This window comes from Mus musculus, chromosome 10, assembly GCF_000001635.26.
Source record: "Mus musculus strain C57BL/6J chromosome 10, GRCm38.p6 C57BL/6J".
Classification (NCBI taxonomy): Eukaryota; Metazoa; Chordata; class Mammalia; order Rodentia; family Muridae; genus Mus; species Mus musculus.
The window spans coordinates 61,957,581-61,980,266 of record NC_000076.6 but is presented as its reverse complement, the minus strand read 5'-3'; the positions used below and the strand labels follow the sequence as shown (position 1 = coordinate 61,980,266).

The 22,686-nt window shown below is 51.0% G+C and overlaps 1 protein-coding gene and 1 pseudogene across 25 annotated transcripts in view; one reads left to right on the top strand and one right to left on the bottom strand.

The window, feature by feature from the left end:
• The first annotated feature begins 1,060 nt into the window (after positions 1 to 1,060).
• Positions 1,061 to 22,686, top strand: part of Col13a1 (collagen, type XIII, alpha 1) — a 140,973-nt gene continuing 119,347 nt past the window's right edge. For 17 of the 25 annotated variants that reach the window (XM_030244857.1, XM_011243342.2, XM_011243339.2 and 14 more), the window contains exons 1-2: positions 1,062 to 1,918; positions 18,909 to 18,978. In XM_030244857.1, the coding sequence (XP_030100717.1) occupies positions 1,631 to 1,918; positions 18,909 to 18,978 (358 nt within the window). In that variant the 5' untranslated portion in view covers positions 1,062 to 1,630. Of the gene's footprint in view, positions 1,919 to 18,908; positions 18,979 to 22,686 lie in introns of all 25 variants that reach the window. The other 8 variants (XM_011243341.2, XM_011243336.2, XM_011243325.3 and 5 more) reach the window with 3 other exon arrangements.
• Positions 19,804 to 20,662, bottom strand: Gm5750 (predicted gene 5750; annotated as a pseudogene).

Below are 22,686 nucleotides of genomic sequence, written 5' to 3'. Positions count from 1 at the left end.
GCTCACTCCCACACCTCTGTCACCCCCCACTTCCGGTTCACAGTTCAAGGGCCAGCCTACCCTCCCCTGCCCGATGCTTCAGCCCCACCACCTCATTTTCAGGAGTGTCTAGAGGCACAAGGAAATGAAAAGTCTACTGACAAACGTCACTCAAAGTGGGGAGCGGGGGTAGAAAAGAGAGGAAAATACCAAATGCAGAACTCCCAAAGACCACTAGCTCGTGGCAGTCAAGGAAGCCACCACAGGGTTAGCTTTGAGGTGGATAAGGGGAGATGGAGTGTGTATGTATGAGAACTGCCCGCCTTTGATGGCTTGCAATCCTAGGTTGGCTAGTCTGCTATGCGTCTCAGCTCAACATAAATAAGAGTCCCGCCCCCCTCCCCGCACCCGCCCGCGCCTGTTAGACATCCTAGGATAAACCCGGGCGATGGGCGTGACCCCTGATAAATTTCTGTTCTGTAGGTCTTTAGGTTTAGTTCTGAAAGAGAAAAGGTGGGGGGGGGGGTCAATACCGCTGCCCCGAGGCGCTGGGTTTACCACTCTGAGCGAATCTGTGGTTGGTGGCATGGTCCCACCAGAGACACCTGCAAAGAGCAGGGCCCTGGGTAGAAATGGTGAGGGAGAGATTGTCTGCTGTCACTGCAGATCTCCCAACTCAGGACGTACAGGACCAAGCAGGCGTCCAGACAGTGATTCAACAGGTTGCCCGCAGGGTCCCCCACACCCACCACCACCCACCACCCAGGCCCTAGGAAAGAGGAGTGCTGTGGTGCGGTGCATTGGGTGGCAGGAGGGTCCCCGATGTTCTGGGAAAGCGGGGTGCTGTGATGCCAGGTCCCTATGTCTTTGAGGTCTTGAGTGTGAATCTTTGGACGGGAAAAGGAGCGCAGCCTCCGCTCCACCCCATACCCCCTCCCCGCCTATAAATAACCCCAAGTGTCACTTCAAAGGGCACCAGGAGCCCCGGACGGGGGCTACCGAGGTCGGCGGGGCCCCGCACACCACGCCCCCCACCCCAGGCGACTTTGCATAAATAAACAAACCCCAGCCGCAGCCCCGCAGGAGGCGGAGGAGGAGCGGGAGGAGGGCGAGGGAGGGGCGCAGGAGATTAGTTTGGGAAGTAGCGCCCGGCGCTCATCCGATCCGCGCGGCCGCGCCGGCTGTGTCAAGTTACAGAGGCGCCAGAATCGGCCCCAGCGCGGCTCACTGCAGCCACGACCCACCTCTGCCCATGGGGCCCTGCATGCGTGCCCCTTCGCCCGGGGACTGACACCCGTTCTCCCCGGAGACACAAAACACCCAGAAGGACCCCGAGCGTCGCACCAGCCCGAGAACTCTGCAGAAGAGAGAAGGGAAAGAGTGGGGAGCGGGGCCAGATCCCCGAACTTGGAACATTCTTCGAAATAACTTTTTTCTTACTTTGGCGTACTCCGATCGCGTCTGCTGGTGGCTCTTGGCTGCTCCCGACTCCGACTGCTCATTTTCGGTCCTCTTTGGCGAGCAAAGGAAAGGGACGTCCTCTAGCCACGTTAACCCCCTTTCCCCTTGCCTCTCAGTTTGGATCGCGCCTCTTGGATCTCGTTTTTATTTATTCTATTTATTTATTTATTGGCTCTCAAGACGCGAGGGCATGGTGGCGGAGCGCACCCGCAAAGCGGCAGCCTCTGGCAGCCGCGGCCCTGGGGAGCTGGGCGCTCCGGGGCCCGGGACAGTGGCGCTGGCTGAGCAGTGCGCTAGGCTGCCGAGCCCCGGGTGCTGCGGACTGCTGGCTCTAGCGCTGTGTTCGCTGGCGCTCAGCCTGCTCGCCCACTTTCGGACCGCGGAGCTGCAGGCCCGGGTGCTGCGCTTGGAAGCAGAGCGCGGGGAGCAGCAGATGGAGAAAGCTATTTTGGGACGAGTCAACCAACTGCTGGACGAGGTTTGTGCCCTTTGTTGCTGCCTTTTATCCCCACCCCGAGGCGCCCCCTCGCGCAGTCCCGGGACTCCACGGGCCGGCACGGGCCGGCGCTCTTTTGCACGCTCGCCCAGGTTGCCTGTCCTAGAACTGTGGGTAGGGATCGCTGCTGAGCTGCCAGGTATTCAGAGCACCATGCGCGGGACCTCCCAGCTCCGGGAGACCCCGGGGTCTTGCGCTGGGGGCGCCCTACGCGCGCGGCGGTCAGGTGGAGAAAAGCAGGGCGCGCAAAAGGTGCGCAGAGGCCGCCAGGGCTGGTTGCGGGAAATAGTCTGGGTGCACGCTTGCAGGGGGGCTCTGGTGGCCCTGTCCGCTCCACGAGGGTGAGTGCTGCCTGGTTTTATGGTCACATTTGGAAGCAGGGAAAGAGAGTGAGCCATTTAAGGACCTAAAGGGACAATTTCTAAAGTGGATTGCTCTTTGCTGGTCCCTGTTTGCTGTTTCTGGCCCCTAGGGCCCAAGTGTGAGTTTCCTGGCTCAGTCCTCCTCAGGGTCCCGTTAACCTATGACTCTTCCGGCTGTGGCCTCTGGAATGATCCTAACTCAATCCCTGCAACTGCGGAAAGGATGCAGCTCTCTCTCAAAAGTCTCCCTTCCCAGGTAGTTAAAAAGTTACTAATGCATGTCTTTGCTCGGGGAATCCTGAGAGTGCTCGTGGCAATGCCATCCTCCCTGGGGAGGCGGGAAATGCAGACTCCAGTGGGGCGGAGTGTGGGTGTGGGCGATAAGGAGGGAAAGCGGAACCCAAGATGGAGTGGGGCTGGCGGCCTAAGAGAATCTGAAGAGCACAATGGGAGGTGTGTGAGATAGTAACTGAAAGGGTGCTGCTGAAAAGCCAGCAAGTAGCTCTGTCCTTTTCTACCTATCTTGGGATTTATTGGGATGCTGTGCAAACTGGGACACATACTGTAACCTCTCTGAGCTTACAGAATGATGGCGAGCATTAGCCAGATCTAATTGGGTTGGTTAGGTCTCTCCCGCAGTTAGGTTTCTCTTGGGTGCTTCTTTTATAGTAATTCCCTAGATGGCCCCATGGGGGAAGTCACAGGCTACAGCATAGAGGGTGGCCCACGCTTGCTGCTACAGCCCATTGCCATGACTGGTCAGAACTAAGAAGACTCAGTCAGGCCACCCACAGTTCCCTAGGCTTGGGGGCAGTCTCTGGGCTCTGGGCTTGCCGAGTGGGGGAGGGGCACTGTGTGGACTGAAGAGGGTGGCAAAGGCCTCCTCTTGTGCATCCCTGTGCCAGACCTCCAGGCCTCCCGTTTGTCTCTCCTGTCGAGTCCCCTGCTTCAAGCAGAAGCTTCTGTTTACCCTGATGACTCTTTGACCCTCGCCTCTCGAACTGAGAAGCACCCCAAAGATGATAAGAAGTGACCCCATTTTACAGAGGGGGAAAAAACCAAGTTCTTGAGCCGGGCAGTAGGTTGTTCAGGGCCATATGATGACATCCAGTGTTAGAGCTAAGCCTCCTTACTCTGCACCCATCGCTGAGAGCTAGCAGAGGTGGGGTGGGGGACAACTGCTCCGGGGGAACACTTCAGTCTTCCTGAACTTGAGTGGGACAGAGAAAGAAAATGAGTAGACACCGTGTCTGGAGGGAATCGTTACAATAATAGAGGAAAACCGGCCAGGAAATGTCTTATATACAACATAAGGTGGGTTCCTGAGGAAGTGATTTTTAGGGCAAGACCAGGAGGTGTGAATAGGAGTTTGCCTGGCACGAGGGGGCAAGCATCAGGCTTTGTGCTAAGACAACCCCACCACCACCCAGGGAATGGGCTCTGGAGGATGGAGCTAGAGGTGGGGGCAGGGCTGCTTTGGGGGCTGTGAATGGCGATCTAAACCATGGGAACTGGGAGAGGCAACCCAGGTCAAAAAGGGACTGCCAGATGGAGAAGTGGGGAAATGGGAAGCTACCAAAGGATTTAATGAAAGATGTGTATGTCCCTCAAATGGGAGTTAAGGCTGACAGGAGGCTATTTGGGGACCATGGCTGGGGGTGATGTTGGGGACAGAGCTAACTGGACTTGCTAGCTGCAGGGGTAATGACACCTAGAGGTAGTAGTCTGGGGATGTTGGAGGGAGCTGTCCTGACACAGAACCTGGCAAATACGGGGTCTCCGGTCTGGGGGCTGCTAAAGGGGCCCTCAAAGGCCACCTGGTCTCATACAGTAATCACTAGCATATGTGGCTTATTCTATTGGAATCAAATAAGAATCAAACTGGAGTCCGTCATGCACTCTACTCTCACAGAAAGCGCTTGGCAGACAGGGGAGCTGGTGACTGGCCGGGCAGCGGAGTTTCTCATTGCTGTGACAAAAATAGTCTGCCCGGAACAACACAAGGGAGAAGGGCTAAGGTTGGCTCACGGTTCGGAGGGGCCCCTCCAGCTCCCAGCAGATCCCCAGCCAAGGCGTTGCTCTGTCTGGCTCTTCTGTGCTAACTTAACCCTCTCTCAGACTCACCCAGGGCGTGTGCCCCGATCCTCTGGACTTTCCTTGATTCAATCAGGTTGATAAGATTAAACACAATAGGCAGCTGTGGGGGCCTGTGAAAGTGTCTCCAAAGAAACTAGAGGGGGAACCCACCCTTTGTCTCTCCTTCCCCAGGGTTATTCTCCCACATATAAGCACAGAACAAGAGAGGAAGGGGTGAGCCCTGACAAGAGGGCTCAGTGGGTAGAAGGGCTTGCTGAATCAGCCTGAGTTTAATCTCTGAAACCCACAGACTTACTTATTTATATCCTAGCACAGGAGTGCATGTGCCTACACACTCAAGTAAGAGCACCTGTCGATTGCACACACAGTGATGATAAATAATTTGAACTAAAAAAGTAATAGTAATAATAATAATAAAAGTGGATGAGACTAGACCAGGATAAGAAAGGGAGGGCCATGTAGTTTTGTTTCAAAACAGATTTGTGAAAGGGTTAGGAAGGGGGTCCCTGGAGAGGGCATGGGGACTAAAGTTAAATCCCCTGCTGCTGGGACCTGGAGAGGACCTCACCCCCCTGCGGTTAGGTTTCATGGATGCTAAATCCAGGTTCCAAGTCCACCCTGGGACTGCTGTGAGACCCTCAGGGCGTGGCAGACAGCACCAGCAGGAAGGAATGGCCCCACCAGCAGGAGGTGATGATGCCCCAGAGAAGGGCTCCAGAGTCCCGGGGTAGCAATTCCTGGAGCAGTTGGGCCTGAGCCACTCAAAGGAAGAGAGGGAATTCAGGATATTGTGTGGTAGGTAGTCTGATGGTCCCCTTCAATCCAGGGAGACATGAAGTGTGCAGAGGACAGAGACTGGGTTTGTAGGGCTGGCAGAGCAGGCCAAACAGAAGGACCCAGTAGGAAAGTACATTTGGGAAGAAGTGAGCAAGGTCAGATCCAAGGGGGGCTCCCAGCCACTGGTGGATGGGTCACCACTGGGAGAAGACCTGGGGATTGGGGGGCTGGGTTTGATTTCCCGCCAGCGCCTCTCTGTAGTATAGGGACCCTTAATGAGCACTCCAGCTGCCTGACAGTTGATTTCCTTGCTGTGAAGAAAGAAACTGGAATGTCCCAAATGGAGAAAATCAGATGACACCTGGGCTAGACTGGGCAGAAGATGGGGTGGGGGAGGTGGGAGGGTAAAGGGGGGTTGGGGGAAGGGAGGCAGGGTTGAGATTAAAAACCAGCCAAATTCATTTTTGGAGGCCCAGAACTAGGGATGGGGCAGTGTCTTGAGGCCCCTGGCCCCTGGCCTCTGGACTCTGAGGGAGGCCAGAGAGACTCCCACCCCAGTTACAATGCCGTTCCCAGTACCCTTATTGTATTGTCCCATGGAGTGGCTCATAGGGTACAGCAAGGCCACATATATGACCAGGATGGCACCTCCTGACCTCCCTACTCTGCAGTGGCTGGCACTATGCTACCTCACTTTAGATAAGGAGACCAGTGCCACTGAGCCTCTCTCCTGCTCCTCATGACTAATTCCTTCCACGTTAGGGAATCCCTGGGAAAGGAAGTAGTAGAAACTTCCAGACCAAGATGTTGATGGAATGCTGGCAGACGCCCCCCCCCTACACCCCCTAAAAAGACCTGTGGACGAGAATGTCTCTCTTCTATAGGGCATGTGTCCAGGGACCTCTTATTGGCCTATTGAGAGGAGAGATCAAATCAGTGGTAAAAAGATTAAAACACTAGGCTGTGGACCGAGAGGTGGGCTCTGACCGAGCAGGCTGTGTCACAGGGTGGGTTGCCTGTGCAGCAGTGCCCTGGGTACCTGACAGCCTTAGGGACAGGCCTTAGGGATTCCTCGAACAAAGTCCAGCACGCCATTGAGTTCATCCCAGATCATGCCTCCTTTGGTGCGGGGAGTGACGCCTGGGACCCTTGCTCTGCAATGGGAAGACAGTTTCAGAAGATTCTCCTCCACTGGCATCAAAGGATCAGGACAGGATCCTGCTGGAGGTTTGTCTCTTCCGTGGTACCCTTTCTGTTCTCCAGTCAACTATTAGCTCACTGGTGGACCATTGATGGTCAGTACATGTTACATGTGTGCCTAGTCCCAGTTCCGGGTTCTCAGCAGACATGGCCCATGATCACTTTCCCATCAAGCTTTGCAGGGCTTTGAGTCTTACAGCAATGCTCCAGGAAGCTTCGGAGAGCTAGCAAGAGTTGACGCCCTAGAGCTGTCACAGTCTCTGTTCAGCTTCTCAGGTAGCTCCAGGCAAGATGAAGGCTCACTGGGTAGCGAGCCCTTGCAGGAGGTGGCGGGAAATGACAGTCCCAGAACAAAGTCCTGTTGGTCACTCTCAAAAAGAGGTCTCCCCCCCCACCTTACTCCACATCCTTCTAGATTCTTCTTGGTGTCCTCTGGAGAGATCTCTGAAGTCATGAGAACTCTTTCCCCTCTCTGACTTGCCCGGAAGCATTTCCTGGAAAGGCCTAAAATGACATTTAGCACGGAGAAAGAAAAAGCCAAGCCGGGCAGTGGTGGCACATGCCTTTAATCCCAGCACTTGGGAGGCAGAGGCAGGCGGGTTTCTGAGTTTGAGGTCAGCCTGGTCTACAGAGTGAGTTCCAGGACAGCCAGGGCTACACAGAGAAACCCTGTCTCAAAAAACCAAAAAAGAAAGAAAGAAAGAAAGAAAGAAAGAAAGAAAGAAAGAAAGAAAGGAAGAAAGAAAAGGGGAGAGGGAAAAGGAGAGGGAGAGGCAGACATAGAAGAACATGGCATTGGCTTCCCTGCCCAATGGTGGCAGACATTACTAATCACTCAATCATTAGCTCTCCTGAGCCTGGTCAGACATCTCAGTCTTCTCCATCCAGGACACCAGCCTATCCTCCCGGCCCTTTGGAGCCAGTACACAAGGAAAACTCTATGAGCCATCTGTGACTTAGCCCCAGCCATGTGGGCCAGGGGTCCTCCTCTGCATAACCGTTAAATGTCCTATCTCTCCATTTGTCCAGACAACCTAGTAAGAGGGCCAAAAGCTCATTAGTTTCCAGGCTTGTTATTGATCATGGTCTGGGACTTTGGAAGCGGTAGGCAGATTTTTACCTATCAACTGATTTAAGATCACATGTGTGTGTACATGTGTATGAAGGTTTATAGATGTATGGAGACAAGAGGGCAGCCTGAGGTGTTGTTCCTCAGGTGTGTGTGTGTGTGTGTGTGTGTGTGTGTGTGTGTGTGTGTGTGTGTGTGTGTATTGGTGTGTCACAGGATCTCTCACTGGCATGGAACTTGCCTAGTAATCTGGGTTTACTGGCCAGTGATCCCCAGGAATCTTCCTGCCTCCGCCTCCGCCTCCGCCCCCGCCTCCCGCCTCCCGCCTCCCGCCTCCGCCTCCACTGGGATTACAAGCATACACCCCACACCCAGTCCCTGTTTCTGATCTCAGGTCCTCACGCTTAGGACAACACTTGAGCAACTAAGCTCGCTCTCCCCACTCTGAATCCCAATCTTGCTAGAGGCTGGGGAAGTGTTCTAGCCAACTGAGGCTCAGGTACTTCCAGCCCCAGCTGTGGCTTAGCATTTGCTCCCAGTGTCCCTGGGGGAGGGGCTTCATAGCAACCAGCTGAGGGTACAGTATTCGGGCAGCATGCCTGGCTCTGGCTGGAGGCCAGGGATGGCTCCTCCTGATCAGTTCTGCCTGCAAGGAGCAACTGGACATCTTCCCCTTTGGCCCCCAACTCCCCAAGGTCGAGTGTTCCATCTACCCCTTCCCAGGCTGCTTAGCAACATTTTACAGGGGGTGGGGGAGGGATGCAGAATAATATCACTGGCAAGCCCACAGTATTGGGTGTCACGCAGCCCTCAGCCACTAGTTGGGTGAAACTTGGGATCCTGATTAGAAAAATACAGATGGCAGAGACCTCTGCAAGGAAATGACGGTGGATCAGGTGAAATCATCCAGGTGTGCTGACTGTAACCACTGACACTCCCTACCCCCCATCACGGGTGACTAAATAGACAACACAGCCAATCTCGGCATCTATAGCTACGTTTATTGGGGATCTACTGTGAACCTGGCACTCGCTGTACAGAGCTTCGGCATCTTCTGATCCCTTGGAGCTGGGCAGCAACCCTATGTGTGCTTTCTGTGTCCACCATCCACTCCTTTTCCAGAGAAGATCGAAATTGAAGCCCACAGAGGTCAAGTGACTTGTCCAGGGTCATGTGGCTAGTGAATATTAGTGACTAGGTCAGCACAGCCACTAGCATGTGCTACCCTGCATGAAGAAGACTAGGGAGGTGCTCAGCCGCCTGTGGCTCCTACAGAGGAGAGGCTGGACTGAATTGGCTTGGCTCCTGGCTTGTGTTACTGGCCATCATAGGAATGGCTCCATGGGCGCTATTTCTTCGTTCTAGCCTTGGTAAGGAAGACCCTTAGGAGAGTCTTCATCCTGACCTGAGACCTGATCTCAGCCATGCTGGGCTCTGCCAGGGTAGGTTCTTACTGTTCACACCAGGAATTGCTTCACCACAAGTCTGGGCTTACCCGATGGATGGCCAGAGCCACATTCCCCATTCATATCCCCACCACCTCTGTGTGTGTGTGTGTGTGTGTGTGTGTGTCTGTCTGTCTGTCTGTCTGTCTGTCTGTCTGTCTGTCTATCTGTCTGTCTGTCTGTCTCTGTCTCTCTATGTACCCTGAGCACTGGTCTTTCCTCAGCCAGTGAGGGAAATAAACAGGCTCCCTCAGGGGAAACTGAGGCCCAGGGCTGGGGAGGGCTAGGCTAGGAACACTCAAGAGGAGGCCGCTGGCAGCTGGGTTCCCCTGGCCCTGCAGCTGGGCACAAAAGGGGTGGGACTGCTTGGGAGAGGCAGGCCCAGCCTCCCAGGGGAACACTGGACTCCTGTCTCTCTTCTGGAGGCTATTATGAGGTTCTGGGAAACCCCATGTGACTGGAGTCCACTCCAGATGGGTCTCTTTAGCCCCTTCCTTTCCTGACCTAACCCCACCCTCAGTGACCTCTGAGGAAGGCAGCCTGGTCTTTCTGCCTTTTCCTCCCTGTCTTCTCCCTCCTCCCTTTCTCTCTTCTCTCAGACTCGACCCGCCTGTCAGGGTCTCCAGGCTGCCTCGTTTTTTCCTGGTATATAAGCTGTCACAGCAAGGCTGGGATGCCCCAGCCTCTGTCCTGGGCCTCTGACACCCCTGAGAGTCCAATCATGGTTATCAGCTGCACTCTGGGTGTTCTCCCAGGATGGCTGCAGAGAGTCAGGTTCTGATTGGGTGGCTTGTAGAGACAAGGATGCTGAAGAGAATGGAGTGTGCAGGCACTCACTGGGACCTCTCTTGCTTTGCTCTCTGGGCCAGTGATAAGATTCCTTAGCCTTGAAGAAGGAATGGCTATTTGGGAGGCCCAAGAGTTTGTTGCCTCCAGGCTACCCCACCCCAAGTTTCACATTGAAAAAGAAAGAAGCCTTGGGCTATATTAGGAATCCTCACAGCAGCCTTGGTTCTTACACTTACATTCCCCCTATAAGGAGTTCACTACCTTATATTATTAGGACTTATGATTATTCCAGGGTTGGTCAAATCTCACTAGGAATGTGTTCTTCATCTTTTCAGAGTTCCAGACACATCTGCCACCTGCCACCACCAACTCCAAGCATGGGTAACAAACATGTAAAGTTAGAGGGAGAGGGGCCTTGCTCCCTTACACAGGGTGCTCACCTGTGATCACCTGGCCTCCAGTCTCCCTCAGACCTTACAGTCACATCATGTCATGGCTGATACAGTTTAGTCCCATCGCCCTAAGCCCAGACATGACTCATAGATGCTTGGGTTCAAGTCCAGCTAGGTTGCGTGAGCTCAAGGAAGTTGATAGACCTCTCTGTGCCTTGAGATGCACCTCTCTAGAATGGGGGTAATAATCATATCATCCACCAAGGCTCTTCCCTGGAGCTGGGGAGATGGCTCAGCCTGTGGGGTGCTTGCGGAGAAAGCGTGGGTGCTCAGCAGGCATGGTTTTTGTCTGTTGTTTTGTTTTATTTCTTTTTAAGGCAGACATGATGGCCTGTGTCTGTAACACTAGCCCTGGGTGACCAGAAATAGGCAGATCCCTAGAGCCTCTGGCTATCTGGCCTAGCCAAGTGAGTGAGCCCCGGGTCCAATGAGAGACCTCACATAAAAAAAATATGTTAGAAAACAATTGTGGACCCCACTCGTGATATCCTGTGGTCTTCTATACTCATGCACCTACACATACATACACACACATACATATATACAAATACACATACATACATATTTATTTACACATACACACAAATACACATGTATAAATATACTACACACATACATACTCATGTACAAACATGCATTCATATATACACATACGTGCACAAACATGCATACATATATACATACATACACACATACTCATATACACAAACATGTATGCATATATATACATACACACCCATATGTGCAAACATACATGCATACACATATGTTGTGTGTGATTTTATGCTATAGCTTTTGCTCTAGGACCAGCCATACTACCAGCCTCCACCTGGCTACCCTTGAATCCTTGGACAAAACACACACACAGTCTTTTCCTTTACAACTTGACTTCTTGGCACAATTGCTGGGCACTGATATCTGCTGCCTGGAAAAGCATGCCCTTGCCAAGTCATTATCTCTGTCTCTCCACCTGCCCTAAACTTCAGTGGCTAGTTCCATCTGGCCCCTGTCAAACATCCCTAGCCACCCACCTGTAGTACTGACCACAGGGCCCAGCTGCCCCCGCCACGCCTCAAGACCTCGAATGGTTGCTATGTTATTCTCCCTCCAAAGCATGGGAGAAACTCTCTCTCCTTCCTTGTATCTGCCTTTTCCTCCAGGGACCTGGAAGTCCCACATTTACCTTCTGCCCAGCAATTGCTCCTGGGCTTTCTTTACTGACAAATCAAGAACCAATTGGGGAATAGGACCTTAGCATCAGAACCGCCATATATCTATATCTATATCTATATCTATATCTATATCTATATCTATATCTATATCTATATCTATATCTATATCTATATCTATATCTATATCTATATCTATATCTAATCTACATCTATACCTACATCTATACCTACATCTATACCTACATCTATACCTACATCTATACCTACATCTATACCTACATCTATACCTATAATCTATACCTATACCTATATCTATATCTATCTATCTATCTATCTATCTATCTATCTATCTATCTATCTATCTATCTAGATGTAGATATATACCATATTTACAAACATATAACATATACACACACTCATATGTACAAACATGCATGCATACATATATATAAAACATACACACACAATCATTCACACAGAGTGAATGTGTCTTGAGACACTCCTGTTATTTGGAGATATTTTTATCTCCCTCATCACAGACATGGCATGAAGGATGTGGGCTCCAAGTCAGGCTTCCTGGGTTCTAGTCCAGCCCTCTTACTTAACCCTCTATGCCTCAGTTTCCTGCTTGTTTTCACATGGGTTGTGAGGTCTGCCAAACGAATGACAAGAAGTTTGTGTGGTTTCTGAGAAGCATGACACGGTGCTGGCTTCCAGTCATTCCCAGCCCCCTCACCTGGTTGTCTGCCTCAGCTCAGCTGTCACCTCCCTGTGACGAGCTAGGGCAGTCTGTGACCACTCACTCTCAGCTACAGCCATGCTAACAAGGGCTTGTGGACTGCCTTGTGTCCCTCTGTATTAACTGCCCAGGCCCAGCCTCTGGCTCCACTTGATTCCGACTAGTCTGCAAAGCGCATAGATGCATCCCAGTCCCATCCCGGGTGGAGAAGGGACGAAAGGGGGGGGGGGCATGAAAGCAGTCTCAGCTTCCCCTATCCACCACTCTTGTCCCTGAACTTGTTCCATCAGTGGCTTGGCTTCATCTCTCTGGGTCTCTGAGGTGCTATACACCCATGTCAAGACACTCCTCAGACAACTCACAGCCAGTTGAGGGACCTACATAGCTCCTTGACTCCACAGAGGCAGCAGGCAGACCTTGGGTTAGCTGGACAGAAGAACTTCCCAGCATGAAGTCTGGAACGCTCACACACAGATACAGGCAGCTCCCTTCTCTGAGCTTAGGAAGAGGCTGCCACAGCCACCCAGAGACCCTTGTGCCCAGCCTCCCAGCCCCGAAGTCTGTGATCTATGATCAGGCACCAAGCTCTTACACAAACTGGAGGGAGGAAGACAATTCCTTGAGCTCCTTGTGGCCCCCAGTCCTGGAGTGGCCTGGTGTGAGTCTGTTTGGGGTTGAGTGGGTGTGGGTGGGTGTGTGGGTGTCTGAGTTTCCTCTGCTTTGATTTCGCCCAGCCAGCAGATCTGCTGAGGCCCCAGGGCTTGCAGTCGCTCATGGGCCTGCCCCTTTCTAGGCTCTCTTCAGTGCCCCCTCCCCCCCCATCTTTTGTGCCTTTCCCTCCCAAGCCTGCTTCTGTTCTCCCCCACCCTGTGCTGTTCCGGGTTTGGGCTACACAGCTGGCTTTAGGCTGCTGGTTTGAGCCTCTGCTCTCCATTGTGGGTAATGAGCAGGTCCTGCCCAGGCCCAGCCCAAAGCCACAGGGAGCAGGAAGACCAGAGGGATGTCTACCTTACCTAACTGGGTAGTGTTCACGGCCATCTTCTCTTCTGACACCCAGAGTTAACGGGAGGGTCACAGGCAGGGCATCATCACCATCTTATTTTCCCAGGAGGGTTCGTTTTAAAAGAAATTCAGCCAGGTGGTGGTGGTGAATGCCTTTAATCCCAACACTTAGGTGGCAGAGGCAGGTGGATCTCTATTAGTTTGAGGCTAGCCTGGTCTAGAGTAAGTTCCAGGGCAGCTAAGGCTACACAGAAAAGCCCTGTTTCAAAAAATATAAATAAATAAGTAAATAAATAAATAAATATGACCTGGAACTTGCTTTGTAGACCAGGTTAGCCTTGAAATCACAGAGACCACCTGGTTCCTTGTCCTGTGTACTGGGATTAAAGACATGTGTCACCAAGCCTGGCCTAAAATACTTTTCTTTCTTTTTGTTTTGTTTTGTTTTGTTTTGTTTTGTTTTTTTTAAAGATTTATTTATTGATTATATGTAAGTACACTGTAGCTGTCTTCAGACACTCCAGAAGAGGGAGTCAGATCTCGTTAGGGATGGTTGTGAGCCACCATGTGGTTGCTGGGATTTGAACTCTGGACCTTCGGAAGAGCAGTCGGGTGCTCTTACCTACTGAGCCATCTCACCAGCCCTTGTTTTGTTTTGAGACAGGGTTTCTCTGTGTAGCCCTGGCTGTCCTGGAACTCACTCTGTAGACCAGGCTGGCCTCGAACTCAGAAATCCGCCTGCCTCTGCCTCCCAAGTGCTGGGGTTAAAGGTGTGCGCCACCACTGCCTGGCGTTCTAAAACATTCTTGAGGCAGGGTTTCATGTAGCTCAGGTTATCTTCACACTTGGTATGCAGCTGCGAATGATCTTGAACTCCCAATCCTATTGCCTTCTGAATGTTTGGGTTACAGGTGTGGACCACTGTACCCAATTTGTTGTCTACTGGAGATTTAACCCAGGGTTCTGAACATGCCTACTATGTGTACATGTACCATGTAACAGTGTACACATTAGAGCTTTGCTAATGAAGCTATACCCCACCCACTTTGTTTTGTTGTTTTGGTGGCATCTTGTGGGGGGACAGTCTCATCTTGTAGCCCAGGCTAGCCTCCAAGTTGCAGTGATCCTCCTGCCTCTACCTTCTGTGTGCTGGGATTATAAACATACTCCTACTCTACCTAGCTTTATAATTTTTCTTTCTAGTGCAGAGGATTTAAGCCACAACCTCATGCATACCCCAGGCAAACACGTTATGCCACTGAGCCACAGCCCAACCCAGGAAGGTGTCACTCTCGCCTACTGGCAATTATCCCTGATATTTGCTGTTTTGCTGTACTCTCTACCTCTGAACCTGGACGGTTGACAGCAGGCAACATCTTATTTTGCAGCCTCTGCCTGAGGGCAGACCCTGGCTGGAGTGACAGTCACACTGGGCCTCTGGCCTCACTCCCCTCTGCTGCCATCTGGATTCATGTGTGACAGATGCCTGGGTTGGGCAGGCGCCTGGTCCCTTTAAGAGTCCTGAGCTAGGGCACAGGGAGTGACTGGCCCCTAAGCCCAAGCTGGGGCTCTGGGGAAGCGAGTGGCTGCCTGGCATCTTCCCTTTGATACTGACACCGGCGTTTTAATAGCTGTGACCCATCAGGCCGGTGGTGTTTCAGCGCTGGCCACACAGGGCATTCCAGGAGGCCCTGGCTGCTAGCCAAGACAGCAGAAGGGCCCCCTCTGTGTAGAGTGCCGGAGTCCACCCCCCAACCAAGACTGTAGAGTGCTCCACCCACCTCTAGCCTTAGTCTGGAGTCTCTCACTACTCCAACTCTGATACCTAAGAGGCCAGAGCTAGGGGGTTAAGCAACCAATGCTGGCCACTCGGAGGGTGTGCCTTGGTGACCTGGGTCACTCATTCCCATCTGAGAGGGGTTGGCCAGCACACAGCACCTGGCTGAGTGAGTCACAGCCCACCGCAACAGGGCCTTACTGTGACGTCTGATTTGTAAATAGCTGGGGGTTACTGAATGTCAGGCGCTATTGTATGCTCTGGGCACTCGATGATGAGGGACACAACATATGGCTGATCTTCCTGTGGAATTTACCTTCTGTTAGCAAAGGGGAGGCAATAAAGGAGAGAGAGGAAAATGTAAAGGAGAAAATGAAGTAGGGAAAGGGACAGGAAGCAAGGAGGGTCTCATTAGTAGCAGGCCAGGTGGACAGCTAGAAAAAGAACATTCTAGAAAGGGAGCAATCGCTAGTGCAAAGGCCCTGGGGTAGGGGAAAGTCTGGAGAGATGGTGGCTCCAGCAATGGTTGAGAATGGGGCTGCTGGGTCCAGGTTGGATGTAGGGTGCACTCAGGCAGTAGGATATCAAGGTCACTGTGCCCCAGTTGTGTCTGGAGCCAGTGTTGGCGCCGGGGTTGGGGAAAGGGCTCTGATGCTCGGTGTCTACAAGGCTTTCGGATCAGGATGTAACTCTCAACTACTTCTCCAGCACCAAGTCTGCTTGCCTCCATGCTTCCTGACAGGATGATAATGGATTAAGCTTCTGAAACTCTAAGCAAGCCCCCGATGAAATTATTTTATTAGAGTTGCTTTGGCCATAGTGTCTCTTCACAGCAATAGAACACTCGCTAAGGCACTCATAGACAATATTGAAGACCTTAGACTATGCAAGGTCTTGGAGAGCCAGTGGATAGAAGACAGAGGTCAGGCCCTGGGCCATGGCCCTATGGGCTGCGGCATTTAGGTAGTGAGCTGACAAGACTGGCAAAGGAGAAAGAGAGGGAATGGCCAGAGTAGAAGAATAGGAATTGTAGAAAGCATGGCTTCCTGGGAGACAAGTGCAGAAAGCACACAGAGAAGTGTGTAAATACTGTCCCGGGTCAGGAGGACAAGGACTGACCACCAGAGGACTGATCAGCCACTGGAAGGAAATCCTCTGCCAGGTGGGAAGAGATGAAAGGTAGCCAGCTGAACTGGCTGGTTTTGTGCGTCCACTTGACACAAACGAGAGTCATCAGAGAGGGAGGAGCCTCAGGTGAGGAAATGTCTCCATGGGATCCAGCTGTAAGGCATTTTCTCAATTAGGGATCAATAGGGGAGGGCCCAGCCCATTATGGGCATCACCATCCCCAGGCTGGTAATCCTGGGTTCTATAAGAAAGCAGACTGAGCAAGCCAGGAAACAAGCCAGTAAGCAGCACCCCTCCATGGTCTCTGCATCAGCTCTTGCCTCTGGGCCTCTGCTTCCATTCCTGCTCATGGGTTCCACCTTGAGTTTCTGACCCGACTTCCTTCCCTTCATGACAACCTATAAAGTAAAGTAAGCGCTTTCTTCTTCAAGTTGCCTTCAGTCAAGATGTTGGCCACAATACAAAGCAAACAATACAAAGCAAACCAGAACAGACATTGTTACCAGACATTGTTACTAGGACAGACATTGTTACCAGGTTTGTGGGGGTATGCTGTTTGGGGTAGGGCTATGGAAGGAGTTTGAAACTTGGAGCTGGAAAAGCTGTTGAATACTTGAGCTCAAGGAGCTGTTCTAGGGGGTATTGTTGGGGGAAGGAGTCTGTTCTGTGGGGGGTTGTTGGGGGAGAGGGGCATGGAAGCAGATGGTGAGGGCAGTGTGGACAGTGGAGGCCAGCTTGCAAAGAGGGAAATTTGTGAGTTCTTCAAAGCCCCTGTCAGTGCATTTCATGGGCTATTTTGAAAGGAGCATCTCTGGTATCTGGTCAGCTGTGATAACAAGAGGCCCAATACCACTTTATTTTGCCAAGACAGTAGAAGCTCTTAAGCCAGAGCTGAGAAAGTAGCAGTAATTAAGAAGAGCCATCATTGTCTCTGGGGACTCTCCAGAGGGGGCCAAGGCTGCACTTCATGCTGGCAGCCAAACTTGGTAAATGCATGAGAGTCACCCATGTGTTGCTGGTCTTGGCAGCATGGGAGCTTCTGGATTCACAGAGTATTCAGCTAAGGCTTGCTACTTGCAGAGGCCAGCAGAGGTCTCTGGTGAAGGCTCAGCCTCAGTTGTAGCAGAGCGCCTAGGATTGAAGGGGGTCATGGGGGAACCCAGGCCCTTGGTCAAGGTGCAGCCTGTGGAGATGCCAGGGCCATGGGCTGACCACCAAGGACAGAAGCAGCTGTAGAGTGGAGCTGGTATAAGCCTATGGAATACACTGTGTGTTCTGTGAATGGCAAACCTGGAGAAATGGAGTGTCCAGAGGGGCCTCAATCATTCCCTGTGTTACCCAGGCCAACCTTCTAGCCTCCTAGGTAGTTTGAATAGGAATGGTCCCATAGATTCATGTGTATGAAGGCCTGGACCATTATTGAGTTGCACTTTAGGAGATGTGGCCTTGTTGTAGGGAGTATGTCATTGTGTAGGCAGACTTTGAGGTCCTCTGTGTGTGTGTGTGTGTGTGTGTGTGTGTGTGTGTGTGTACATGCTCAAGCTACGCTCAGTGTGCCACACAGTCTCCTTCTGCTGCTTCCAGACCAAGATGTAGAACTCCCAGCTCTGTCTCTCTAGCCCCCTGTCGTCCTGAATGCCACCATGTTTCCCATTATGATGATAATGATCTAAAACCTCTGTGTTGTAAAAATTATTTAATTCCAACCCAGGGTTTCTATCCCGCCTTAGCTAAGTTCCCAGATGAAAGACACACACAACCTTTCTATTTACAATAAACCTTAAACAACACAAAAGTTGGGTAGATCCTACTCTCTATGTTGTTAGCATCTACTCTCCCATTGATAACCCCAAGTTATTATTTACTGTTTTATCTGGGCTGCTCTTAACTCCAGTTGGGCAGCCCTCAGGGCCATGTCCTCTTGACTCCTAACCCATGGCAGCTTCTCCTTCCTCCTCCTACCTTCTTCTCTCCTCATGGTTCCTCTCCAACCCCAAGCCTGGGAAACTTCAACCCCACCCATGTCTCTAATGCCCAGCTATTGGCTGTTGGCATCTTTATTTACCAATAAGAATTAACTTGGAGGCAAGGTCACAGGGGCTACTTGCAGACTCTAGGTCTTGGGGACCGCTCCCCCGGACTTAACATTACAACAGCTAGCAAAAGACTAAACCTCAACAAACTCTAAGCCAGCCCCAATTAAATTTTTGCCTTTCTAAGAGCTGTCTTCAGTGTGGTGTCTTTTCACAGCAATGGAAACCTTAAGACAAAAGGCTCATTTAAGAGTTCCATGTAAAACACACAGCACACTCCCCTCTACAGAGAGGGCACACAGATAGTGGCCTCCAGAAACAGTCTACCATGTGCGGCCATTTTGCATAAACATGTTTGACTGTTATCATGCACACGCAACTTCTTGGGGTCCCACCTCTTGGAGCCCTTCCAGATTGGCTCTATGATTCCAAAGTATAACACAAGAGATTTGATGGAGAGGGTTGTCTAGGGATGCTCAGCGCCCGCAGCCCACCATCACCCACCCATGACCTCCTGCCTAGGCTACCCTTGTAGGCTTTGTCTCTGTCCAGGTACCCAGCTACAGAAGAAAAACAATAGCCAAGAGCTAAGAAAACGTGTGCCATCCAGTCACCACGGCTGACTAGTTTCTAGAGGACCCTGGACAGAGCCTGCTGTAGCTATCAGACACTGCAGTGAGCATGAGAAGCCTTATCCCGTATCTTGTCTTCTACATGAGGCGTGCTTGAGAGCCGTTCGAAGGCTATCAGGACTGTTCATATGGGCAGTGGAGAGGCATGAACTGCCATGCTTTCTCCCCCTGACTCCTAACCCCCTTGTATCCCTTAGTTGGCCCTTCCCCCATATACACTTCCCCTCATCCCCATGCTGGCTTTCCGAGGCTGTAGCTTCATGAGCGCCTGATGATTTTTCTTTGTCTTTCTGTGCAGAAATGGAAGTTCTACTCGCGTAGGCGCCGGGAAGCCCCGAAGATGTCTCCAGGATGTAACTGCCCACCAGGTAAGGAGCCCTGCAAATGAGTGAGGTCAGATCGGCAATCTTGGTCAGGCACCACCTCTCAGGAGTCCTCCTTATACTCCTGTCTAACACGGCTACCTCCTCTCATTTGGTTACTCTCCAGCTTCCTGTGGATGCAGCTGCTTGCCTCCCATCCTTCCCTCCATCCCTCCTTTTTTCCATTCATGCACCATCCACCATTGATTAATCTAAGCCTGCACCCATTCGTTAATTCCTCTGCACACCCAGCAGTCTCTGAAGTGATTAAGTTGAAAGCATAGGGTTTGGTGAATGTGGCCATGTTCTGAAATTCATGACAGAGGTGGAGGGAAAATCAGCCTAGCAAATGTGGAGCTTCACTGCAGCACACCACTGTGGTACCTTCAGTTTCTGAAGGTGTCATAAGTATACAAGAATATTTGTCACCTGGATGGATGGATGGATGGATGGATGGCCCTGTGGTACTGAAAGTATAGCCTGGATTCAAACTCTTGCTTTGGCTACTTTCTGGCCTTGCATGAGTAGATCCAGGGTGCCACAGAGCCTTGGCTTATACAGTCTACTCAACTCTCTCTCTCTGTGTTCAAAGCTGTGTGTGGAGTGCCTGCTCAGTGCAAACATTATATCTGGTGTTGGGTTCAAGTGCACTAACACCGGTGAAGACCATTAGTTTGTGAATGTGTGTGTGAGGACTCCTCAGGCTTCTGACCATGTTCATTAAGCTAATGACAGATGACAAATTGTCACTGTTTGCTTGAGAAACTGGACCAGGCTTTAAAACCCTTTGAAGGGACAGAGTTGTATTTATTTATTTATTTATTTATTTATTTGTGTAATTATATTTATGTACAGAAAATTTAGTGAACATTTAACCCAGTTTAGTGGCGAGTTCTTTAGCCTTTGCTTTTTCCAGCTTGGCAATGCGAGCCACAGACTTAGGACCCAGGACGTTGTCTCCCCAGTGGTGACGGAGCTCGTCATATCTGTCATTATAATTGGTCCTAATAGCTTCCACCAGCTTAGCCAGAGCACCCTTGTCTTCTGAGTTAACCTGTGTGAAGGCAACAGTGGTGCATGTCTTTCTGTGGACCAGGCGCCCCAGCCCGGCCTTTCCCTTGATGATGCAGTAGGGCACCCCCATCTTTCTACACAGGGCAGGCAGGAAAACCACCAGCTCAATGGGGTCTATGTCATGGGCAGTCACCACCAGCTGAGCCTTCTTATTCTCCACCAAGGTGGTGACTGTATTGACTCCTGCTCAGAGGACAGGTGGTCTCTTAGTTGGGACGTCACCTTTGCCAGCAGCTTTCTTGTCAGCATGGGCCAGTAGCCTTTGCTTCTTCTCTTGCTTTGTCTCTGGACTGTACTTGTGGGCAAGCTTAAGCAGCTGAGTAGCTGTCTGCCTGTCCAGCACCTGGGTGAACTGGTTAATGGCAGGAGGGACTTTGAGTGGCTTGTAGAGGATGGCTCTTTGCCGCTGCAGCCTGATGTAGTGGGCCATTTGATGAAGCGCGTTAGATCTCTTTTGGGCTGGATGTCCTGTCTAAGGCCAAAGTTCTTGGGCCTCTTCTTGAACAGAGGGTTGACCACCTTCTTAGCCTCCTGCTTCTTGATGACGGTGGGGGCCGGGGCCACCTTCTTCCCCTTGGGCTTCTTCCCTCTGGGCATCTTGCTCGGCTGCTGGAGAGAGCCAGAAAGAGATTTAGAGAGACAGAGATGTGCTTAAATAATTGCTAGAGGCCTTGCTCTGCTCCGGATCTCCTAGTACACACTGAAGCTTCTTAGGTAACAGTGAAGGGCAAATGACCCTTGGAAAGGCTGCCTCTAAACTCCTGGAAGGCATCCCCCGCCTGGCTTCAGAACCCTCTAGAAACTCTCTACAGGTACCATGAGCTAAGGAAGGGAGAGACTGGCAGATTTTTTTAAAAGATTTATTTATTTATTTATTTATTTATTTATTTATTTATTTATTTATTATATGTAAGTACACTGTAGCTGTCTTCAGATACTCCAGAAGAGGGCATCAGATTTTATTACGGATGGTTGTGAGCCACCATGTGGTTGCTGGGATTTGAACTTGGGACCTTCGGAAGAGCAGTCGGCGCTCTTAACCACTGAGCCATCTTGCCAGCCCCCGAGACTGGCAGATGTTATGTGTGTTATTCAACTTTTCCCTTGTGACCAAACACCTGGCAAGAAGTACCTAAGGGACAAAGGGCTTGTCTTGGCTCACAGTAGAAGGAAGTACAGTCTATCACGATGGGCAAGGCTCGACCACAGACTCAGTCCCTGTCTGTGACAGCAGTGAGTGCTTGGTCATGTCTCAGCAGACCAGAGAGGGAGTGAGGTTAGTTCTCAGCTTGCTTTTTTTTCCCTTTTCCTTCTTTTGGTCATTCTAGCCTGTGGGATGAAGCCCAGGGTGGGTCTACACTCATCAGCTAAGCCTCTCTGGAAATGCCCACCACCCCCTTGGTGATTCTAAACCCACTAGACCTGACAGTGGTGACTAGCCAGACTGCTACACATACAAGCAGTGGAGGTTGGTGGTAGGTAGCCAGGTATGAATGGTCTGGTGTGCTACCCAGATGTGAGGCTGTGATAAGGGCCACTGGTCCCATCACAAGATGCTTGCCTGGATTAACTAAAAAGGTGTCCAGATCCCTAGGAAGCCAGCTCTTCTCTTTGGGCCCAGGAGATTGGGCCCTGGAGTTCAAGAAAGCTTTCTGCTAAATGCATGAGCTGCCAAGGTTAATGGGGAAAGACACCAGTGATGGTGGGCTGATAGGCTCTAGACAGGTTTCTACCCAAGTTCTATGTAATTATAATTATGTCTGTTGTCTTAGACAGGGGTGGTACCTTGGAAGACAGGTTTGAATTCTGTCTCTGACATTTACCAACTCTGTAGCCCCCTTCAGAGTGCCTGATCTTTCCTGCACCAAGGATAAAGGCCACCTGGCAAATATGTGAGAGAGATCAATGGGCTTATGATCTGACTTGTTAGTGCCTTGTCTGACATGAAGCAGCAACAGCAGCATCGTTGTCATCATCATTACCACCACCACCACCATCATCACCATCATCATCATTATTAAATTTTTCCAGCTGTCTCTTGTCTGCCAATGGTACACCAAAATTCTTTTCTAAACCACCATATCCTGGTGTTGGGAGCAGTGTTGGCTGCATGTTCAAGAACACGGTAGTCACCTGCCCCTGCTGACTAGGGAAAGCAGAGACATCTCACCCATAGTGAAAGAATTTCCTTGATAGGGATCTCACACCGACTCTACCTAACAGCCATTCTTGTCACTGTCCCCAGGTGAGCACCTACTGTGTGCAGGCAGTGTGCACTTCATATTGGGAGGGTGACTTCTCTCAAGATGCTGAAAAAATGGCTGGGAATTTAGAGTGCTTGCCTAGTATGCATAAAGCCCTGGTTCTGTTTCTACCATATATGTGTGCATGTGTGTGCGCATGCGTGCATGAGTGTGTATGTGTTTGTGGGTGTATTCCTAGCATATATATTTCTACCTGATATATTTATGTATACATATATATATCTAAATATAGATATAGATACATATGATGTTTGTGTGTATGTGTGATGGCTTGTTCCTATAATTCTAGTACTCAGGAGTTCAAGGCCATCCCCTGCTTTATAGTGAGTCAGAGATACTTGTCTGAGACTCATGACATGAGATCCTCTTGGAAGAA